At 32.6% G+C, this 21,145-nt stretch overlaps 1 protein-coding gene across 6 annotated transcripts in view; it reads left to right on the top strand.

Moving 5' to 3' along the window:
* Positions 1 to 21,130, top strand: part of LOC124356624 (UDP-GalNAc:beta-1,3-N-acetylgalactosaminyltransferase 2-like) — a 40,857-nt gene extending 19,727 nt beyond the window's left edge. Inside the window, exons 1-8 of one of the 6 annotated variants that reach the window (XM_046807734.1) lie at positions 4,625 to 5,181; positions 8,556 to 8,777; positions 11,709 to 11,906; positions 12,303 to 12,527; positions 15,508 to 15,691; positions 18,017 to 18,268; positions 19,282 to 19,525; positions 21,029 to 21,130. In XM_046807734.1, the coding sequence (XP_046663690.1) occupies positions 5,046 to 5,181; positions 8,556 to 8,777; positions 11,709 to 11,906; positions 12,303 to 12,527; positions 15,508 to 15,691; positions 18,017 to 18,268; positions 19,282 to 19,510 (1,446 nt within the window). In that variant the 5' untranslated portion in view covers positions 4,625 to 5,045 and the 3' untranslated portion in view covers positions 19,511 to 19,525; positions 21,029 to 21,130. Of the gene's footprint in view, positions 1 to 4,618; positions 5,182 to 8,555; positions 8,778 to 11,657; positions 11,907 to 12,302; positions 12,528 to 15,507; positions 15,692 to 18,016; positions 18,269 to 19,281; positions 19,526 to 20,986 lie in introns of those variants that run through there. The other 5 variants (XM_046807731.1, XM_046807733.1, XM_046807735.1 and 2 more) reach the window with 5 other exon arrangements.
* Positions 21,131 to 21,145: the final 15 nt, after the last annotated feature.

Raw genomic sequence — 21,145 nt, 5'->3', positions numbered from 1 at the left:
TTTTAATACCATGAGGTCATGTAGAGCGTTAGAACGGGCATCAACCCAGTCGCTACCTTTTATTAAAATTAAGCTATCATCTGCAAATAAAACAGGATTACCATTTAAGTTCAATTTAGAGATATTGTTAATATAAATCAAAAACAGAATTGGGCCCAGCGTACTGCCCTGAACCACCCCGTAGTCCACCGGAAGCGCGTCACTCTCGGTCCCACAGACAGACACGGTCTGCAGCCTACTTGTGAGGTAGGTCGAGAACCATGAAAGTGCATTACCCCGAACTCCAGTGGCCTCCAATTTAAGGAGCAACCTATTTCTATCAATGCTATCAAAGGCCTTCCTCAAATCAAGAAATATTAAAATAATGCGCAGGTTCTTAGATATAGCATCATTGATTTGTCTGTTGACATCAAAAAGAGCATCAGAAATGTTCCTATCCTTCCTGAACCCATACTGACACTCACTCAAGATTTGGTTGTTAGAAAGATAGGCAACTAATTGTTCTTTAATTATACGCTCAAGGATCTTGGAGAATACACTCAAAAGGCTGATGGGGCGGAAATTATTTTTATCTAAGAAGCTATCTCCTTTATGCAGAGGAATGACCTTAGCGATTTTAAAGATATCCGGGAAAATACCCGAAGAAATACTTAGATTTATTAAATGCTGAAGGGGCTTAGAGAAGATATAGACATTGTCCTTTAACACGTCAGCCGAGACACCATCACGTCCGGGGGCGGATCACCCACGCAGTCCAGTCACGTGCCGTATTACATCAAGTTCAGTAACAGTGGTCAATGTGAACACGGTGTCCTGTCTGTAATCCGCATCACTCAAAACTGGGTCCCCACTCGAGTCGATGGCACTAGCCAGATTGTGTCCAACCGCGGAGAAAAAGGAATTAAAATCATTAGCTACTTTTCTACACAAACCGTGAGTTATATACGGAGTATCTGGTAACATTTTTTGGATCGGAAAGGAATCTCTCTTCTTAATTTTACCTGCGAGCTCATTTACGATAGACCAGAACATTTTGGGATTGTTTTGATAATTTTCAAGTTTAGTTCTGTAATATTGCTTTTTAGATTGTTTAAGAGATTTGCTTAAATTGTATCTTAATGTACGAAAAGATTGATAGAGATCATGATTAAAAGGTTGTTTTTTTAATTTTTTACTTACTTTGTCTCTAATGCGAATTAATTTGACCAAATCGGAAGTAATCCAAGGTTTTAATTTTTTTGAGCGCGTGGAATAGTTAATTACAGGTTTTGACGAAGTTTTAATAAGATGAGGTATTGTATTTTCAAATTTTTTAGCGCATATTTTGATATCCTGGCAACTCAAAACAGGTTCCCAGCTCAAGTGAGCGAGATTACGGCCGAGCAGATGCTTATCAGTGTAGTATTGTGTAGTGAATTCGTCAGTAAGGTTGTCATTGTGAGGCGATGTGGCAGTGGCAGTAATAGTCAGGCCAGTACTGTAGTGGTCACTCACGCCAGTCTGGAGCACAGCTGAATGTACATTGTTCATGTCATAGTAACGTAAAAATATGTGATCCAGACATGACGAGCAGTTATTAGTAACTCTAGTTGGTTTATCTATACATTGGACAAATCCCGATCCCAGTAAGCAGTTTAAGTATCTGTCGCATGTTGAAGTATTTTTAAGTAAATCGATGTTAATGTCACCCAGAATTATTCCCATCTTGCTCTTATCTAAGCGATTACAATAATTTTCTAGTTCAGATAAGAAAAATTCCAAGTCACTGTCAAAGGTACGATATAGGGCAAGTATGTAAAAGGTTTTGTTGCAGTAATTAAATTCTAAGTTAATGCCGTAAACGTCCCCAAGTGTTACTTGTGAGGTAGTAGCTGATAAACGTTTGTTGAAGTAAATGATAACACCGTCATTTCTGTTACGTTGCTTGTTCGTCAGTACAATGTCAAACCCCTCCAAAACCTCCCCCTCCTCACCCTCTCTCAACCAACATTCAGTCAGAACAACTATGTCCAAGCGTGGAATATCATTCAGATATAGGCTACTAAAAGTTCGTTAAAATTTTTACAATAACTCCGGATATTACAATGAAATATTTTTAGGCTGTCATAACATTCCTGATTAAGAAAAAAATTACTAATTTGTTGTATATTATACAATTCTAAACAATGGTTTAAATTTAAAGTGTCGTCATCTTCCCCATTCATGAGCAGGACCCTCGGCACAGACCACCCACCCAGTTGAGGACTCACCAACCTTTACAGAGTATTATACATAAAATAATAAAGAGATATTATAATAGTAATGAATAGTTATGATATGAATGTGCGATCAATAAAATATATGTGAGGTTACAAATAGCACAAGATTCTTAAATTAAATGTATAATTAAACTTAAATTGAATATACTATAATTGAAGTATAATTAACATCTTGTATATTAAATTGTTAACAATCTATTCAGGTAGGCACAGAAATTAATTTTACTACAACTAGATAACAATGATTATTCAACTGTGTAGACATTTAATAGGCTAGAACAAAGTACAGGAACTCTTAAACAATGTTTATAATATTATTATCAAAATATTTCATGATAGATGATTACATTTTGTACTTAAATTAAAAATAATATAACTAATTTGATTACTACTGTTTTGAAAAAAGCTATTTTATACATTCAGGGAAACAACACGTATTAACTGAGCAAACTTTATAATTTCCTATTGAAAAAGGAGAAATATGCAAATACAATACCCACACACACACACAAACACACAAACAAAATTGGTATTAATACAATTTGTTAAATTAAAGTAAGGATTTCAAATAACAAGCTGCTAAATATAAAGCGAACAATACAGTGTAATATAAGAATGTTATTTGATGAATATGATAAAAAATATATCTTTAAATTGTGCAGACATGTATTTTATGTTAGTAGTATAAGTGTTACTATTGTACCCAAATAAATAATTAAAAAATAACAAAAACATTCCTCTGATCGACTTAATTCAATAAACTGTAAGTAATACATTAATCAGTGTACCTTATGCCGGAATAGTGTTAGTTCACTTATCAAATACATTCCTACGGAGTACCAGATACATTCCTACGGTTTACTTAGGTATTATATTTGGGATTTTTATTCATTACACATTTAATGGGAAACCTTTGTGGAAAGTAATAAATAGAAAAAAACTGTGTTGATTTTATAAAAGATCGTTTTTATAATTAGTATTATACAATTTATCTCAGTTTTTGAATTTTTGTTAACGCCTTCAGATTGATGACTGCAACATTGATGCACTAGACGGTCTGGACGATAAAGTGACGCTAACTTCAAGGTGGTCATTACAGATTATGAGTAGGGCCTATGTAAATAGCGTCTACAGTTCTATTAACACATTCAGCGCCATGTGTATCATAAATGATACACACCAGCAGTAATGTTGTGGGCCATGTGTATCATTTATGATACACAAAGCTGTTTAGGCAGGGGCCGAGTTAAAATTTTCATTTTTACCGTCAGGGGCCAAGTGCGATTTAAGATCAAGAGTGCTTTTAGAAACACATTACTATAATTCTTTTTGAAATCAGAAGAACAGTATTGGCAGTACATTAATTTTTCATGTCTGTGCAAAAATGATACACGTGGCCCAGACTGTGACAATCAACTAAATTTTGTTGGTAGGGGCCATGTGTATCATTTTTGCACACTTGATAATTTTTGTATTATTATACTTGAATTTTACAAATAGCCCTGTTTTTCTGGTTGACATGCTGATTTATTACTGTTAGAAAATGGAGGAAAATAATTCTACAAAAAAAGATGATGATGTATGCAAAGGTGACAATTTGACTCCAAGAAAAATTGACAGATTTTTACGAGAGCCAAATGAAGACGATAGCGATGTTGATTTGAGTGGGGAAAGCGAAGTATTTGACTCTGATCGTGATCCGGAATATCATCCAAGTGTGGACAGTGATTATAGTGACACTCGAAAACCACGATTCAGTGGACTATTTGAAAAACGATTTGAAAGACAAGGTGATCAAGACAATTTAGCAGGACCTTCAATTACAGCCAGAGATGACGTGACTAGTGAAGATAGTGAATATGAAAAACTACTAAAAAAAAAACTACCGAAAAAAAGAAAGCTGTAAAATGGGCAACTGAAAAAAAAGAAAAATTCAAGCAAGAAGTATGAAGAAACATAAAGTTGACCACAAAAAAAAAAAAAAAATAATAACAGGAAAGTTACTGAGAACGAAACTGAACAAGACAAAGATGAAATAGACAAAACGGGTGACACTAGCGAGGAAGAAAATAAAGAGGAAGAGAATTATTGTGAAAAAGATGAAGATAATAATGGTGATGATGATTTTGATGAAGATGACGAAGAAGAAAATTATCAAGAGTCTCAAACATAAGGAAAGGGAAAAAATAAAGAGAAGAAAAGGAAGAGGACTGCAAGGGAGCATGAATATAAATTAACAGTTTTTTGGAACAGAAACAAGTTTACACGGTATGTGACACTTGCGAAGGAAATCCCTACATGTGCTGTACGTGTTTCAACAACAAACACTATTCACGAAAATTTACAGTTTTTATTTTAGCAGCTCAACTAATGATCTTTTATTTTATAGGTACCCATTTTATATTCATTTTATATTTTACCAGTCGTATATAGACATTTGTATAATAAAACATGTTTAGAAATAGAGTGTATGTACTTCATTAGAAACCTGTGATCTAAAAAGTAATCTGACGTCCTGGGCCGGAACTGGCCGGGTTCTGTGGTAGGCCTGGGCCATGAGATTCAGTCTATAGTGTTAAAAGCATTGTAGAAGAGCTCAGTTTTGATACATAAGGCTCATACTAGAAACTGACGTATGTATCAGAAATGATACACGCGGCCCACTTGGTAACATGGGGCGTGTATCATTTTTGATACACATGGCCCTGACTGTTAATATATGGAAAAACCTAATGGCCCGTGCTAAATGAATTGTGTCATATGCCCTGGCGCTGAATGTGTTAAGTTATGATTTATAATTTTTTTAATTGGAATTGGCGTGAATTAATATGCAAGCGAATTCTAATTTCTGTGTTTATCGCGTTATGTGCAATATATTTGTTTGCTTCTAGGACTGAAGAAATTCACTCCTTACAACCGGGAAGTGAGTACCATCTAAATTGTTTAAACTAAGTTACGCTTTAGAATAATTTGTTTAAAGTTTAAACGATTCCAAAACAGTATTTTAAATTGAGGGTTATGTATTATACACATAATTGGGCATGTATTATATCACATAATTGGGCATGTATCTTGTCACATAACCTTAACTATGGTACCTTATCTTGTCACAGTACCTCGAGTATAGTATCTATGGTATCAGCCTACGGTGAGAGTAGAGTACGATAGGCGGACCCGGTTTTTTTTTATATCGATTAGCACAATTATCGATACTTAATATTCATTTATCGAATATACATTACAAATCATATCAACATATCTATAGCCATAATCAAAAGCATATTTTAAATTAAAATAACTAATATTATGCACATAGTAATAATCTTAAAAATAATAAATGAACTCAAACTCATCAAATATATATAAAAGATCAAACAAAGGATTAGAACTAGAAATAGAAAAAACTCGTAGATAATACTGTTATGATAACAACATAAAAAACATTTATAACAGGAAATATGAAATATGCTAATTATTTGCATGTTTTCTCCTGTGTAACAATGATTAACCGTTTTTAGAGATATTGTTAAAGCATCGTCTCTAGAAAACTGGGTACTTTGGGATTATACCGACCACACCCTTACATAAATCGTTATTTGACATTTTGCTTCTACTGATTACTAGATTAGCGTAGAACAATATTTCGTCAATATAAAACAGGAATATTGTCTTATCGCAAACCCCTCCCCATCCTCAGACAGAGGTCAAAGTCGAGCGGTCTAGTAGATAACGTGATTGCAGAGTCTCGCCGCCCTTTCAGCTGGTGCGTCGCTCTGTTGTAGGCCTACTTCCGTGTTTTACCTCTACATTTCTCCAAACACAAAAATTCAATAAAAACAAACATTACCAAACTAAAACTAAAATTAAATTTTTTTTTGAAAAAACACTCAAAACTTGTTTTTATTCTTGATCACACTCCGCCACCCAAAATGCGAGTGCCTCCGGCCATCAGCACGGGCTTCCGCAGCACCTTCGGTGCTGCCCCGCGCTGATGTCAACGAAAGAAAAACATCCCTCGAGATAGTACCTATCAGTAAAATATCAAATCTAGAGGGGCTGATCAGAAATATAAATTGAATTGCAATGGAAAGGCAATTATGTACCGTGCAAATCATGTGATGCCGCGCGGCCTGTCGTAATCGGGATTTTCGAGAAAGATAAGATAACAGCGACAACAATACCGATCACAATACCTGGAAATGCTTGTAAGTTTGTAATTTTGTAATTAAAGAGTTGTTTTTTCGTTCTATCATGTTTGTTTCTATACATTTATATTTTTGCGTTCTTCATAGTGGTGTGGTCGGTATAATCCCAAAGTACCGAAAACTATACTTCTCTTTTACACAAATACTTACAGAGATGATCCACAAGCAGATCGGCTGGTATACCACTTTTTAAACTTCATTTCACGGTCATGTACGAGCTTTCGATTGTCTGTTATTATCTATAAAATAAAATACGTTTATTATATGAAAAAGTTTTTGTAGTAGATACAAGTTTGTTATTGTTCAAAAAATCAGTATCGGTTCGTTATATTGAAAGTTGTAATTAAGTAATATCGTTTGTCAATATTGATATAAACAACCAGATCTGCTTATCGTACCATACTCCTGACTTGTTAAATCATTTTATGACCTATGCAATTGGTTAGAGTACGGTAAGCGGACTTGGTTTTTTATATCAAAATTATCAAAGGTTATTTAATTATTATCCCCATTGATATAATCAAACAATAGTAATTAATTAGAACAATAACTAAATCATCTGCACCAACTTTACATACATTTTCATATTCTAAACACAATTTGTTTTGTACTTAACTTATTTTTAATAAAGTAAGATACCTAGTTAAATTTATAAAACTAAGTTATTCAAAATAACATTAAAAGATGGTTTACTGTGTTTTTCTTGGTTTCAAGATGTTTGTTTTGTTGTTACGTTATCGTTATTATTTAATTACATTTCCCGATAACCCGTCTTAATTTTTTGGTTGATTAATGGTTATGGAACTTTTTAGTATTTATGACATTACATATTGTTTAAAATATTTCTATTAAATTGAAACTTGTTATTTTAATTTGTTATTTTATATACGTTGATATCGATTGAAAATTCTGTTATTCAATGTATAAAGTAGCCTATCGATGACTGTAATAAGCAATATAAAAACCGGGCCTGTTCAAATTCAGATTCAGATTCAGAAATTCTTTATTCATAAAACAAATGCACAGATTGTACAATGAATAGCGTCAATCATAGTTAATAACAAAATTATCTAACATCAACTTATAAAATATTACAAGTAACTAACATAAGCATTAGTACTAGCGTAGTGTTTATTGTACTCAACTTGGTGTATTTGATATAAAAATGTGTGTGATAGGCCAACAAACTATTTTTATTGTCGAACCTTAAAATATTAGTATAGCATTCTAAGTTTAAATAGTAAAAATATTTTGAACATAGACAAACTAGATTATATAAACATATTTTACCATATAAAAGAGAAAATATTTTCTAACTCTCTTGGTGTGAATCAACAGAATGTCACCTTTTTCTGTTTCTGTAGTGATAATCGACAAAATTTTAACGATTACAGAATGAATAGAAATTTTTTACTGTGCATCTTTGATTAGAAACCTTTTCTCTAATGTTAATTCCTGAGGAAATATCTCAGTGTTACAGGACTTAGACCCATCCTAAGTTACAAATATAGAACTCTACATTTCAAAGATTGTAGTGTATCCTTATACGGTTTAGGTTTTATAAAAATATTAAGACATGATTAAGCAAGCACAAAATATTAAACTAATCTGTGATTGGCCAAGAACTAGCCAAAGTTAAATTTTAGAAAATTCACAAAAATTCCACTTATGCCTCAAACCAATAGCTGTCAGAAGAAGCACAAACCGTGACACTGTATGACACATGGTGTACATTAGGGCAGGTGAAGACTAAAAATGGTGTTTTTCAGTGTGCCTGTATTGTGTAGCGCCCTATGGTTAGTGACATTTCCTGTCTTCTTTACCTTTTTTGTTACAGGGGAGGATAAAATGTTTAGTATACATGCAATGGAGATCGGAGGCTGGGATTACATAACATGCTGCAGATTTTACCAAATCCTTTGAATGTTAACATTCTGTTGAAAAACGGGCATAGGCATGCAAAAAATTATGTAGAACTAGTTCAACCCATAATCTAGTGTAAAGAGTAATAAACATTTCATGAGATTTATATTAAGTTACTATCACCAATTTTACACACATAACTTATATGATTCCATTTCTTTTTTTCTAGATGAAATAAATCAGAGTGCGAATGAAAATATCTTGTTCATTGGAATAACATCCAGTCCTTACAATTTCCTACAGCGCCATAGTGTGAGAAGTACATGGTTATCAAAACTACCTAACTTATTTCATTATCGATTTCTGGTGGGAAGAAAAATGTGCGCAGAACATCCAGAGGACCGTATTTCAGAATTTGACTGTGAAAAGTGGAAATTGAACATTCCAAATAGTGAGTACAGGTATACATAACTGAACACCTTGAATGAGGTAATTGTATTGAAAAACTACAAAGAAAAATGGCAATTTTTTGGATTTAAAAAGAAAATAATTACCAAGTATTACAAAATCTTGATTTTTATGTAAATTTAAAGATTAGAAATTTCTCTATTCAAAACAATGTTCTAAGTAACTTAAAAACTATTTTATTAATTAATTTTTTAACAAGTTGAAACCTTTATTTAACTTTTAACAATATGCATTCATTATGTATAGTGTATAAAATAATCACTAAAAAATAAATATATAAAAAAAACTAAACACTAAACGTATGGAATATTTCAAATGCATATACACTAACATTCTGCCTGTAATGAAGAATATTTCTTTTGATTCAACCCATAAAGCGCTCATATGGATATACCCATTTCATTGGAATTGCTCTAATAGCAGGATTTGAGAGTACCAATTTTGTCTTATTTTAGTTTATTGTGTACATTAAAACTTTAAAAAGCACCCTGGATATTTGTAAATGTGTCGAATTATAACTGTCAGGGAGCAAACTGAATGTGTCTCACAGTAGTTGAAGACCTTAAGTTGAAAAGAAGTAAAAAAACAAACAAATGAAGCACATATTAACCAAGCCTCTAATAAAAGCAAAGCAATCTGGGAAACAATAAATAAAGTAAGACCTTCGAAAGAATCACCTCAAGAGGAGGAATGGCAGATTAACACTGGCTTGGAAACAGTCTCCGACATTGGTGAGGTGGCAAATATTTTCAATGAATATTTTGCTACAATAGCAGAGAAAACTTTAAAGAAAAATAACAGTTACCAACAAAGGACAACACTTAATAGCCTACCTGACCTTACAGCTAACACTATTTCATCCTTTCAACCTGCAAATGTTGACGAAGTACTTAACACAATTAACAAATTGAAATCTTCTACGTCTTCCGGAATAGATGAAGTTTCAGCTAATCTCCTAAAATCTTGCAGACTGGAACTCTGCCATCCTCTTTCCGATGTTATCAATAAATCAATGAGCCAAGGGGTATTTCCTTCTAAATTGAGACTCTCAAAGGTGTTTCCTCTACACAAACAAGGAAGCAAATATGAGATTCAAAACTACAGGCCAATTTCTTTAGTTCCAACAGTTTCAAAGGTTTTGGAGAAAATAGTTTTGAGCAGATTAATGGATCATCTTAACAAAAAACCACTTAATTCCTGACAGACAACACGGCTTTCTAGCGGGGAAATCAACCATTACAGCATTGACAGACCTAATCGAACACATAATTGACAATATTGACGCAGGCAACACAGTCACAAGCACCTTTCTTGATCTCAGTAAAGCTTTGATTGTCTAGATCACGGCCTACTTTTAAGCAAGTTGAGCTCATTGGGCATAAAGCACTCTGTTTTGAATTGGTTTGGCAGCTACTTAACAGGACGAAAACAAATAGTATCCATCAAGCATACTCTAAATGGAAAAAAAAACAGAAACTGGAATATCTTCCCCTCTACCCCATAACCAGAGGAGTGCCCCAAGGATCTGTAATGGGCCCAGTACTGTTTCTTTTATTTATATCAGATCTTCCATCCCATATAAACCACTTTAGTTATCCTGTCATATATGCTGATGACACACAGTTCTTGTATCTAGCAACAAATTAATAGAGCAACTTGAAAATAAGCACCTTCATATCTGTTAATATGGCTCAACAGTACTGTCTGAACAATGATCTAGTTTTTCAACGAGTGCAAAACAAAACAGTTAATTTTTAGGAAGACATGACGATGCAGTTTGCGAAACTCCAGGGTTGGAACGTGTCTTATCAACTAAACACCTTGGTGTCACTCTAGATGAAAAACTGTCTTGGAGCCACCACATTGACGAGATGTGCCACCAACTTAGCTCGGCTATTTTTGCCATAAAAAGAGTGAAAGCTACAAGTACATTTGAGGCAACAAGGATTCACTTATTTTGCACTCTTTGAATCAAAGATCAGATATGGCATAATCTTATGGGGAAACAGTTCATGCAGTAATTTAAATAGGATTTTGGTCCTTCAAAAAAGAGCCACTTAGAACAATGGCTAGCCTTCAACCCCTTGACAGCTGTCGTGAAGTCTTTAAGAACTTTAATATTTTAACTGTGACCATCCCTGTATACTTTTAGAAGTTGTTTTATTTGCCTGCAGACTCAAGTTACCAAAAAACAAAGACATACATGGGCGACAAACTCGCCATGCCGACGATTTCATCCTTCAATCCCACCGGACTGCCTTGTTTGAAAAAAAGCCTTCATATGCAGGGGCAAAACTATTTAATGTTCTACCTGACGAGTTGAAGACTCAAGATTCAGCTACAATGAGAAGACAACTTCGAGAATGGCTAATCAATAAATCAATTTACACAATGGACGAGTTCATGACACATGCTGGAGGGACTCCTCAGCATTGACTACAAAATACCGGAAGAAACACTTTGTAAACCATCTTATTCTGGTTTCTATTCTACCTGTCTTTTCTTACTGTAACTTGACGCTTATTCTGTTCTTTATGATTATGATTAAAGTATTATTGATTGATTGAGTAATTAAATGAATAACCAGTGCTAATCTCTATGTGTCTTCGTACTTGGATGCGTGATGTGGCATAAAGATATAGGTGTACAGTGCCTACTTCTATGGTTCAACTGCCACTCTATTTTTAACAAATTCTAAATATGCACGCTAACTGTATCAAGGCCAAAATTTCTTCAGCATTTTAAGGGTTAAATTGATGTATTCTTAATATTTTCTAAACTTAGCACTGTTGAATTGTGATACAATCTATTAATTAAGTATGCAATTTTATTTGTATTCCCTAATCAAAGATGATTATGTTAGATGTTTCAGAAACTACTCTATTTCATGCTAACAAATTAAATTTAAACGAAGGTGATGAAGAAACTGAAGTAGGCATTGGATTTGTCTTCTACATAAATCATCCTATAGTCATCAAGTATCTTGGAATAAAAAAGAACAGTGTCGTTGAAGGGTTGGCCAGAGTGGTGCTCATGGATTTGACATCATCCACAAAAATAGCTTCAGTGACTTTCAGCTCGGATTCTTTTTCTACAGATCATAACAATGAAGGTAAAATAGAGGTTTAATTGTCACAGTAGTCTTTTTAATACTTCCAGAATATTATTATAAATAAATAAATATGAAAGTATAAATGCATTAAAGCCTTTCAATCAACATTAAATGTATGTATTTATCAAAGTTTCAAAAATAGTACACTTAACTGTCAAACCAAATTATTTAAATTCTCAATTTTAAAAACTGCAGTTGTATAAGAATATTTCTTTGCTTTTAATAGTGTTAACGCTGTAAAAAATAACAATTAGAATTATTTAATATTGCGTAATGTACATAGAACCAATAATTTTACTTTATACATCACAAACAACAATGCATGCTAAGATTATTGCTTTGTATATAGACAAAATTTGATATGGTTTTATACTGAATTTATGTGTTATTTTTCAGGTTATATTTACAAAAAACTTAAATATCCTGTAATTTTACCAAGGGGATTTGAAGGCAGTGTTAGAGTAGAAGAAATGATTGGAGCTAAAGAACAACTAAATTATGAAGAAAGTGTTGTGTGGAGTCATGGAAATTTGTTAAAAATTCTTGGTATTATAAGAAATAATTCAACGAAGAAAATGAAAATTTCTAATGTTTTGTCTACTTTTGCTTTCACTATTAGAGGTAACATTATATTTTAAATTAATACTGACTGTAAAGTAATTTATTTTACATGGATTAATTCTGGTGATACATTTATTTTATTTTAGTATGGCTTAAAAAATTAGTGTTATATTTTATCAATTTGTATAATATTATTATGTTTCTAAGTGAAGTATACTAAGTCAATTGAAATTCTGAGGTTTCAGCACAATTATTATTGTACAATTGAACCTCATCAGAACTGTAAGTTTCAAGTTTGTGCTGTGCTTTTAATGCACATAGCAATGCAAGATAAAAATTGAACTACATTCTGCACTTTCTTCTGGCACTAATATTGATGTTTTATTTCTTGAAATTACCTCATCATCTGTGAATCAGACACAAGATTTCTTTAGGGTTGAAAAAAGAAGTCAGTCTTAAATTAGAAGTATGAGAAGTGCATATTTGGAACTGAGCCCACCATCTTACATATACTTTGACACTCTATTGATCAGTAGATATTCAAATCAAAATTTTTTTGTCACAAATATTAGTTTCAGTAAAAGAAGTGTAGAATTAATTTATCAATATACCCTTTGGATTTTTGTATTAAATGTATAAATACTAAAAATAACTTGTCTAATAAATAAATAACAAAACAAATTTGATTTTTTTAACAATAAACAAAAATGAATTTACAAAACAATTTACAAAAGTTGATTTAAATAATGACCAAAATCATTTAGTACATTGGATATTACAATAATTTAGGGACTTTGAGACATATTTGTATTAAAATTAAATTTGACAAATTTAAATCTAGTTAGCCTTTTGGCAACCAAGGACAGGTCCACTCTAAGGGCAGGGCAGTTGTCCAGGGCGCTGGTACCGTGTAAGGGAAAAAGGAAAAAATATCGCTTCCGCTTCCATGAGAGCATTTATATTTTACAAGAAAAATCTTAAATATGTAATCAACGACAATAACTATTCTAAAAATACGTTGTTCTATTACTTTGGTTTTATACATCAATTTTATAAACCAATCTTATGATTATTCCATTATACGTACATAAGTGTACGGCTGGTGATAACAAATTATAAGTATTGTCCCGTCATTCTCTTGCAACAAAGCGCCACGAACAAATCGTTGTTTGTTATCATTTTACACTCATCATCGATGATTGATCGCTTTAGTAGTATGTCGCAGATGAGTACCTTATATCGAATGATACAAATTAACTGTAAAAACATTATGTCAGTACAAGTAAATCGTAAAACATGATAGTATTGCGTTTGGCTAAATACGTAGGCCAACTCCATTGCTATGAATTAGAAAATATTTGGACTCATTTGTCTACTTGTGCTTTGCGGTTGCACTGTGCATACGCTTACACTCTCGCTCATTTCTAAATGTCAAACTTTCACATCAATTTTTGTTGTGTTGTCCATATCATGAACTAGTGGGTCAAATTAGGAGACTGAAAGATGGCAGTATGATTTCAAACACCTTATATTTGGAAAAACTATTGCTTTTTGAGGGTCATCTTCAAAAGAATAATAACATTTAATTAAGCCTAATTTAACTAATTGGGCACTTCAGTTCGGTAATTTTTAATTATATTGTAGGTAATTACAACCACACCTGATGAAGGGAATAAATTTCAATCCTCAAACGCTGCGTTATACATTTGTAACATTTAACTATGGTAAATGTCCAAAATCATATTGTTATTTCAAAGTTTGGCATAATCTATATAAAATAGAAAAGTTTCACCAATTGAAAGTCTCTTCGACCACTTTGTTAGAGTTCAAGTGTTAACAAAAAGAATAGAAATAAGTTAGTCTTTGTAAACTGCAGAACACAAAGAGCCTTCTATTCATGAGTTCACTTTTTCTAATAGTGTTTTTTAATAGATGATGGAGAAACATTGCGTGTAAATGCCCTCAGGTGCTAACAAACAAAACTGTTTCAGCTGCTCATACATTTGTGTATTAACAAGATATGAGTGCGCCATACCAGATGTGGGGGAAAAAGCTTCACTGAGGATGCATGCAAAGTCTAGTTACATTCTTTGTTTAAAGCTTGTTATTGACGATGAAAGGATAACAGAATTTTGAACATTTGTCATGGTTATATGTTACAAAAGCTATAATTTTACTCAGTCTATTTACAAATATATTTGACGATTTTCTTGTTACCAAAATGATTACCCATAAGACTAATTGCCAATGGCGCAGTGTAGCGGGTACAGCGGTTATCGCAAGATAACGAGATCAAGCAACGTCGAGCGTGGCCGCTGCTTGGATAGGTGACCGCTGAGCGATCCTGTCCTTGCAAGCGGCCCGCCTGCCCGGCCATTGGTGGTGGTTCGGAAGTCACCTTTAAGCCGTTGGTCCCCAGGTTAAGTGTTAGAGAGGGCTTCTTAGCCCTAGCGTCGCCTGGTAAAATAAGACATTCTTTACTTTTTTACTTTTACTAATGTAAAAATATTAACTCACACTCAACCAAATTCTACGGATTGACATGCACCACCATCAAACTTGATTGTTCATATAGAAATGAAGCTTCATAAAAAGTTTCAAATTTAAATATTAGTTGATTTTCAAGATATCGTACAGACGGATAGACTGGTAGAAATGAAAATGTTCCAGTCCCATGAGTGAGTGATTAGCTTTATATAATGCTCAGCCAATTATAATTTTTAGTTTCATACAATAAATACTGCAAAGGGTTAAACATTTGATATTAATTTATAAACTATAGTTGAATGTTTAAATTTGTATTTTTTATTTTAGTTTACATTTCAGTTTCAATTTTCTGCTGGTTAAATTGTATAATTGGAATCACACTTCTCAAATTTTAATGTGACTACTCAATAGTAATATGTGGAGTAGTCTATTGGAATAAATAAATTAAAGTACTGTTTTATGATCTTATTTAAAGTTATATTGCTACGTTATAAATAAATCTTTGGCAGGAATTTACAAAGGTTATTTACCTCTTCTTCCATGTTTTATTCAGATTTGGATCAGTTGCGTTCTCATGAAGACGGAACACAACGAAGAGCAGATGAATGGTCACTTTACACAGACCAAGTCTACAACCAGTTACAACAAGAAGTTAGTCAGTACAACGATATTCTCCTTCTGGATATGGTGGACGTGTATCGTAACCTTCCACAGAAAGTTCTGCTTTTCATCGAATGGTAAGTTACTGGTTCGTTGTAAGTTCTGTTTTATAACTTAATTTTTTTCTAGACTAGATCCTAGACAATTAATCTCACTATTCGTATTGGGAATGACAGGTCACATCTACCGTATCATTTGAATTTAGCTCCTTATTATTGCAGCGTCTGGTATCTGATGGTGTCTCAGACTTGACTCCTGGAATCTGGAGTCATGTTCGTCTGAAGAGATCTAAAGAAAGTCGATGACGAAGAAGCCCAAAACGAAACATTAACATCTCTGATGTCGAAACGATATTAAAGTTTTGTTTGGAGCTTCCTCGTCATTGACTTTCTTTAGATCTCTTGAGACGAACATGACTCCAGATTCCAGGAGTCAAGTCTGAGACAGCGTCAGATATCAGATGCTGTAATAAAAGGGAAGTGAACTGTAGCTAAACTCAAAATTCAACTGAATGAACCCTTCCTACCATAGCTACATTATCGTATCATGTCAAAATTCTTGGTTGTGAGTTTGATTCTAATTCTTTGTTTACTATAAAATAGGAAATGTTAATCTAATAAAAGTTAATTTACGTTATATATTTTATCTCAAAATTTTGGTATTCTTAACTTAGGGATATACAACTTCTCGTAGTTTATTGATTCATTTCACTTTTGAATGATGAGTTTAGCTCCAGTTCACCTTGATTTAGCGACTGAAATCACAGTTTTGACTCCTGGAATGTGGAGTCATGAAGCCCAAAATGTACTCTATATTGTTTCAACATCAGAGACACCCAGACTACAAAATATAGTGTAAGAGATGAAGATGTATTCTCACTGCCTCATCAGGTACACAATTGAGTAATAAACTGGAGCTAAACAACATTCACATTGAATCAACACTACGTTTGTCTATCTGACTTCACAATCAAACAAAGTACGAATATTTACAACAAACCCAAATAAAGTGCTTAAGATGGCAGCAGTGCTGTGTTTTCACGCACTGCAGAAATTCAAAGTGCACATCATTACTTACGTTTGACCTCAGTGAAGTCTTTTTTGAAGTGAAAACTTCTTTAGGCGCGTTGAGCGTTTTGGTAGAGGGTAAAATCCTCGGTTCGCGTCACCGACATGCTAATGATACTAACCTGCATGAAAAAGTCAGTTTCGCTGTGTTTTTTAACCGTAGACTTGGCCGCGGACTACTAACCTGCATGAAAAAGTCAGTCTCGCTGTGTTAAAACTGTCCCGGCGGAGTATGAAAACAGACTGCGAAAATCAGTGACCTTTACGGCTTCCTCTCGCGATTTAAAAGTGAAGCCAATGTCGTACAATTCTTTCAGATGCGTCAAATTAAAGCTCTTAATATTGGCAATTTATTGGTTACATTTTTAAATATTAAAAAAATTTCGAAATAATTTTGATTATTGTTTACATTTTACATAGCGTTTACAATGACAAGAAAAAAGTAGTAAGCGAGGATTTTTTTTATTTTTTGGTCAGACAAAATTTGTCAGCGAGAAAGTTGTGTGAAAATAGATGAATATTTTTTTTTGTAATTTATCATTTTTTTATTGGAAGTTTAGTTTAGCCTGTAGTAGCGTATGAAGTGATGAGTGAACGTTTCTGCCGGAACTGTAGTTGGCGCATTGGCTCACTGATACCGTATTAACTCAATAAATTAGTTTATTGTGCAATAAAAATACCTTTACGAAAGAACCAAGTTAATTTAACTAATTTATTAGTTTTAAAAATATTGTGGGTTTAATTGTTATTGCAATTATATACTTTATCCGTAGCAATAACTGTATTATTTACAACGGTGTTCAACTCACTGTTGTTCACTCGGTGTTTACTCACTTGTATTCTATGTTTAACTAACTATTAATATTGAGCAATTACAACATATTTTTATACAGATAAATGAATAATGAAAACAACGAATATATTTTTAAACATTTTTAATATTTGTACGAATATTTGTATTTAAAATTTAGCATTATTCATTTTAATTATGTTTTTAATATTTAACCTCTTCATCATGAAATGAGTATTATTACGGTATAAGATTTATCTTACTAGCGTGGTAAAATAGATTTCTAGTTATTTGATAATATGTTTTCGTGGATTTTAAAATTGGAAAATTAAAAACGCGTCACATTGACAATTACAGATGTACTGCTACTATAACGTATTGTTAATTACTCTCAACTTAATAGTTCCGTTTTCACTTCTATCGGCAGTCCCACGACTGCTACTGTTTTTTTTTTTTTTTTTTTTATAAATGTTCTTGCATGAAAGGTTTATTAAGTATTTTCTGATAATTGTTATTACAGTAAAACAAAATTACTTATTTTTCAGGGTTTACAAACATCATAATGTAAAATACATTTTGAAAACAGATGATGACACATTTATCGACATTCCAACTGTGAAAGCGGAATTGAATAAACACACTCATTGGGATTGGTGGTCATGTTTCCGTGTCGGCTGGCCAGTTCACAGACGAGGAAAGTGGCGTGAGACAGTTTATCAACGAGAGGTTTATCCTCCATTTCCTAGTGGAGCAGGATACGTCCTTTCTCGCCGTGCCTTGACCTGGCTTAACACCAGGTGACTGAACAGAATTGTGCAGAATTCTTGTAAAATTTAATTATATAAAATGAAGTGGTTAAGTAAGAGTGGTTTGCTACAAGAGCAATAAGTTTGTCAACTAGTATACATGAATAAAATTATAATTATCCCATTATTGGCTATTGGCTAGTTTCCATTGCTTACAGTATTAGGTTGTGACCCACTCGCAATATTAGACATATTTCCGCTTTGTGTTCCAATATATATATATATTTTTTTTTTTATGACAATAAAAATTTTTGAAATAATGAAAATTGGTAAAATCTTGTTGTTGCACTCCATGTCGAATTGATGCAAAATTAAAACAATATTTTATATTTGCTCCAACAGTAGGAAGGTTGTACTTCAATTACTGGAAGTTTTAAATTATGAATCATATAATTTATTTACAAAGAGACAGCTTACGTCAGACAGAGAGATAGAAACTGTTTTTATAGTTTTAAACAATATAATGCATGATTTTTTTAAATTCTTCAGGTGGATTGTCATCAATTATCATCAGCAAGTGAAGATCTTAAAAATAGAGAGCAAGAGATCAACCATAGAGAGTTAGTTGATTAACCATATTATTAAAATAAATTGTTTCAAATTTAGCATACACAGAAGTAAAATAAAATAAATTTTGATGAAGTTAAAATTCTAAAAATTTTAATTTTATAAAATTGTAAGTCTTTCTTGTTTTGGCCAATAATATAGGCTATCTATAATTGAAAACTTTGAAATCCAGGAAATATTTAATTTATTGCAGTAGTATTTCATTGGGGATTTTATTTAAAAATCTTTTGTTACCTATTGCTTAAAAAAAATTTATTTAATCTTGATAAAAATTGCATTAGAATCATCAGGAAGACTAGCAAAAAGAAAATTTCCTGCGATAGTATAATAAAAAAATACAATTATTTTATTTATTATTCTAGGCAACAGATTTTAGAAATATAGGTGGTTATATTAAAGTTATCACGAGTTATTTATTTATTTATTTTTTTTTTCAGAATAGAAACTCTGTCCACCAGTTACCAAGGTGAAGACGTTGCTCTCGGAATCTGGCTAGAAGCAATGAACGCGTCAAGGCATGTTGGAGAGGCATGTTACTGGGCTTGCAATGAAAAGTGCCATTCCAATACCTGTAATGCCATGCAGTTGACTGTCGAGGAGATGTACCAGATTTGGAGTGATTACAAAGAATGCGGTGATAAAATTTTCCGCTGTCCTAACAACTGAAAAGTTATGGTTAAGGTGAGTGTTATAAATAAAAATTGCTATCAAGGTCGCTTTTTAATTTGAAGAGCAGGATTATTTAAATATAAGTACGTTTTTTTTACAACACTGCTTGTTGAGTTTCAAACCAAGGCTTTAGAGGTAACGATAATACAGCTTTTACTCATTGTACAAGTAGTGTAAGAAAGGGCCATGAGGCCCTAACTTTGACTGTTTAAATAAACAATTTTTCATTTCATTTCATTTTTCATTTACATGAACTTGAATGCTCAGTGAGAACATGAGCTACATAGATCGTTAGATCGTTCAAGGGATTTAACTATTTATAATTTAAATGTACAATCTATTATGAGTAGTGTTTCTTATAAACATTGTGTGTGTAAATTACCCTAGTCAGCGAGTATGACTACACAGTAGCCAATGTGGCAGCTGTGAATACAACCATATTTAGGTAACTGCATTATTAAATGATGCATTGTAAAATGTCTACTCTACTTTTATGAATTCTACAACAGAAATTATGAATAATGATATAATCAGTTAGAATTAGCTCAAATAAAATTCAAACTAACATCATATTTTAACATTATGTGTAATTCAATCATATTTTAACATTATGTGTAATTAAATTATATTTTAACACTACTAAAACAGGAAGAACAGTTCAAAATATCTAAAATTTCAAATTAAAACAGTTTAGTTATCAATGTTCCACTGTATTAATAATCTGTTAATAGTTTTACATTAATTTTCTACAGCACACTTTCAAGAAATTTATTACTCTAACTTGGTCTATTGCTTTTGTGTTACAACATTAAAAGTATTGATCCTTTTGACAGGTAATTTGTCTTAGTTTAATCTAAAATTATTAACTGTTTTTGTAGAAAAGCACTAATATTGTATAAAAAAGAACATGTTTTAAAATAAATTTTGAAACATTTAGGCTGATGGTTTACAATTTTATGCTATCCCTATTAAAAATTAAATGTTCAAAATTGAAAAGTTCAAATTATTTTTGTGGTTTGAACACTCTGTTGCCAAATATTGCTTGAGTTTGGTCCACATTGGACTGAAAGAGCAACGAGGATCGGAACCCAGCCAATTACAGCTTTCTTGATGAATTTAAATTAGTAAATTTGGATACAAATTGGTAGATAAACCATAGAATCAATTACTAATAATTTACAAATTTTTAAATATTCTTATTGGAAATGAGTGGCAGTTGACATGCATTGACAGCTGAGTATATCAGCTGTTGGTTACGTCTCAGGTCCTGACTACCCTGCACTGGTCAAATGTTGAGCTTTCAGATTGTTTTTGCTTTCATTTTCATCCTAACATGTTAGAAAGGGAGAATCGTTGGGATTGCCAAAAAAAACATCATCAATTGACTTTCTTAGTAGTTGAAAATAGTACGTAAATGTGAAAGTCTTGCCTCTTGGTAGATGTTATGAATATAGTTACGTTCATGTTCTGCAGGGTAAGGAACTTAAACCTACAAGATATTTGTCTTGCTTCCAGACTGACAATTCTGGATGGCCAACGGGGATTGTGATTTAATCTCGGTCTCACCCATAGCCACCATGGAAGTCTTGTACTGTAACGGACTGATGGAGCATGACTACTTCTCCATGCAGA

The sequence above is a fragment of the Homalodisca vitripennis genome, chromosome 3 (assembly GCF_021130785.1).
Source record: "Homalodisca vitripennis isolate AUS2020 chromosome 3, UT_GWSS_2.1, whole genome shotgun sequence".
In the NCBI taxonomy this organism is placed as follows: domain Eukaryota; kingdom Metazoa; phylum Arthropoda; class Insecta; order Hemiptera; family Cicadellidae; genus Homalodisca; species Homalodisca vitripennis.
Note: the sequence above shows the minus strand (reverse complement) of the source record. Positions and strands in the feature narration are given on the sequence as shown.